This window comes from Cherax quadricarinatus, chromosome 23, assembly GCF_038502225.1.
Source record: "Cherax quadricarinatus isolate ZL_2023a chromosome 23, ASM3850222v1, whole genome shotgun sequence".
NCBI classification, from domain to species: domain Eukaryota; kingdom Metazoa; phylum Arthropoda; class Malacostraca; order Decapoda; family Parastacidae; genus Cherax; species Cherax quadricarinatus.
In genome coordinates, this window is record NC_091314.1 from 29,497,473 (window position 1) to 29,501,169 (window position 3,697).

At 43.0% G+C, this 3,697-nt stretch overlaps 1 protein-coding gene across 1 annotated transcript in view; it reads right to left on the reverse strand.

The window, feature by feature from the left end:
• Positions 1-390: 390 nt before the first annotated feature.
• Positions 391-3,697, reverse strand: part of LOC128703086 (uncharacterized) — a gene marked incomplete at its 3' end in the record, with an annotated part of 189,671 nt that continues 186,364 nt past the window's right edge. The window contains 1 exon segment of the mRNA XM_070088039.1: positions 391-560. Within this exon segment, the coding sequence (XP_069944140.1) occupies positions 391-560 (170 nt within the window).

Sequence of the window (3,697 nt, forward strand, 5' to 3'; positions counted from 1 at the left end):
TGATACTCCCACAACACTGCCTCCCACATGATACTCCCACAACACTGCCTCCCACATGATACTCCCACAACACTGCCTCCCACATGATACTCTCACAACACTGCCTCCCACATGATACTCCTGCAACACTGCCTCCCACATGATACTCCCACAACACTGCCTCCCACATGATGCTCCCAAGCGCTGCCTCATACATTATACACCCACAACACTACCTCCCACATGATACACCCACAACACTACCTCCCACAGGATACACCAGAATGATATACCCTCAAGATGCACCAACAGGATACACCCACATGATACACGAACAGGATATACCCACATGATACACCAACAGGATACACCAGCATGATACACCAACAGGATACAACAGGATACACCCACCGGCTGGTCTCCCACAGGATCAGTTTTCTGTGTTACAATATAGTCGAGCGGGAGAGAATGCTTGATGGTGTTCCTTGGGCCCTTGAGTAGCAGCAGGAGGTGTTGTCCCCAGGGTCCGACCTCCACCTCCAGGTACTCCTCAGCATCGTTCAGGAAGAACATCTCAACCACTGGAAAAGAACAGATTCGAACTCAGTAATGTTGAGTCAATATGAGTTTCCCATCCTGTGGGTCGCGGACCCCTGGTTTAGAACATGGGGTCCGCGACCCCCTGGGTGACTCGGGGACCCCCCTCCGGCGACTCGCGGACCCCCCAGGTGACTCACGAACCCCAGAGGAAGGTGCAGAGTTATACCAAGCTGGATTTTTTTTCAACGGACGAAACCTAAATTTACGACTATCAGCATTTAGGGTTCCCAGAGTTGTTCATGTTTACAATGGCAGCTCGTATTGTTTACAATGGCAGCTCGTATTGTTTACAATGGCAGCTCGTATTGTTTACAATGGCAGCTCGTATTGTTTACAATGGCAGCTCGTGTTGGGAAATGCTGAGACCGACTTCTTGGGGAAGAATTATTAATTCCGTGATTCAGAATTAATAACTGTTGCGTTTATTAAGTATCAGAAATGTATACCTGGAGAGTGTTTCAGGAGGTCAGCGCCCCCGCGACCCGGTCTGTGACCAGGCCTCATGGTGGTTCAGGTCGCACTTAAACCGACGTACGAACCACAGCCTGGCTGGTCAGGTACTGACTTTAGGTGCCTGTCCAGCACCTTCTTGAAGACAGCCAGGGATCAATTGGTAATCCCCTTTATGTATGCACAGAGGCAGTGAAACAGTCTTGGGCCCCTGACGCTTATTGTGTCGTCTCTTATCGTGCGAGTGGCGCCCCTGCTTTTCATTACATAAGAATATAAGAATGGAGGAACACTGCAGAAGGCCTACTGGCCCATACAAGACAGGTCCTTATCAAAATGATCTCGACCCAAAGATACCCAAGAATTTACTCCCCTACGCAATGACAAATCAAACCCAGCCCCTCCCACTCATATATTTGTGCAATCTCTTTTTAAAGCTACCCAAAGTCATAGCCTCGATCACCCTACTGGGAAGATTGTTCCATGCATCCACAACTCTGTTAGAAAACCAGTACTTACCTATGTCCTTTCTAAATCTAAATTTATCCAACTTAAATCCATTATTTCTGGTTCTTACCTGGTTCGACACCCTCAGTACTTTATTAATAGCTCCTTTGTTTATGCCCGTCATCCACTTATACACTTCAATGATATCTCCCCTCATTCTATGTCTCTCCTGAGAGTGGAGATTTAAGTCTATCTTCATACGGGAGGTTCCTTACACAGTAAATCATTTTAGTCATTCTTTTCTGTATGTTCTCCTATGAGTCTATATCCATCCTGTAGTAAGGAGACGAAAACTGAGCGGCATAATCTAAATGAGGCCTCACTAGTGATGTATAGAGCTGTAAAATAACTATTGGACTTCTGTTACTTATACTTCTAGAGATAAATCCTAGTAATCTGTTAGCCTTGTTGCGCACACTTAGGCACTGCTGTCTTGGCTTTAGATTTCTGCTTACCATGACTCCCAAGTCTTTTTCACATTCTGTATGATGAAGCTCTACTTCACCTAGTTTATAGCTTCGAGGGTTATTTTCATTACCAAGGACTAGTACCTTACAGTTGTCCACATTGAACTTCATCTGCCATTTTTCAGACCAAGACATTAATTTGTCCAAATCCTCCTGGAGTTCATTGCTATCCTCCTCGGAATCACACGGCCTATCTTTGTATCATCAGCAAATTTGCTCATGTCACTCGTAATCCCTTCATCAAGGTCATTAATGTAAATTATGAACAAGAGAGGGCTTAAAACTGATCCCTGTGGAACGCCACTAGTGACTAATCCCAATTCAGATTTGACCCCATTAATTTAAACTCTGCTTTCTATTGGTAAGCCATGCCTCTATCCATGCTAGAACTTTACCTCCTATACCATGAGCTGCCACTTTTCTTAAGTGTCTCTCGTGAGGTACTCTATCGAAGGCTTTACTAAAATCCAAATAAACAATATCATATTCTTTATCACTGTCTACTGCCTCAAATGTTCTATTGAAGAACGTCAGTAAATTTGTCAGGCAGGAACGACCTCTCGTGAACCCATGCTGAGATTCATTAATCAAATTATGATCTTCAATGTGACTTCTAATAATGTCAGCTATAATTAATTTTAATAACTTACCCACTATAGATGTCAGGCTTATTGGACGGAAATTTGAAGGAGTGGACTTATCCCCTGATTTGAATATAGGAACCACATTAGCCATCTTCCACAACTCTGGCACAACACCGGTAAGGATGGACGCATTCAACACACTCGTTAATGGCTGAGTAAGTTCCATCTTGCATTCCATAAGTACCCTGGAAAACAACTCGTCGGGCCCCGGGGACTCATTTTGCTTCAGTTTGTCTATAACCATGTCCCTCGCGACAGTAATGTTAGTCAATTTGAATTCGTCAGGAACTGAATAATTGTTAATTTCTGGAATCTCATTTACGTCTTCCTGTGTAAAAACTGACAAAAAATAGTAAAGTAAAAGGACACAAGTGCAACTAATGTGACATTTATTGTGGCAACGTTTCGCTCTTCAGGAGCTTTATCAAGCCAATGGCTTGATAAAGCTCCTGGAGAGCGAAACGTTGCCACAATAAATGTCACATTAGTTGCACTTGTGTCCTTTTACTTTACATATTGTCGGTAATTCTACCATCTTTATTACAAAAAATAGTCATTAAATAAGGAACACATTTCCAGTTCGTTATCCGTCAGCTGTCCATTCCCAATTATCAGAGGTCCTACTTTTTCCTTCACCTTCGTTTTATACTCTTGAAAGAACCCCTTAGGATTGGTCTTTCATTCATTAGGGGAATGTTACATCTCCTGCGAGTCTTTTGCTTTCATAGGGAGTGATTTTCGTGAGCAAATTTGGCACTAATACCTCTACTATTTTCCAAGTGTATATAATCATGTATCTCTCTCGCCTGCGTTCCAGGGAGTACACGTCGAGGAATGTAATTAAACATTTATAATATATTTTGATACAAATGAAAAATGATGCATTTGTATATCCCATTGTTTTGTATCTGACCAACCTTAATGTGTGTGTGTGTGTGTGTGTGTGTGTGTGTGTGTGTGTGTGTGTGTGTGTGTGTGTGTGTGTGTGTGTTTTGTGGGTGTTTTTGTTTTGTGTTTGTGTGTATTTTGTGTGTGTGTGTGTTTTGTGTG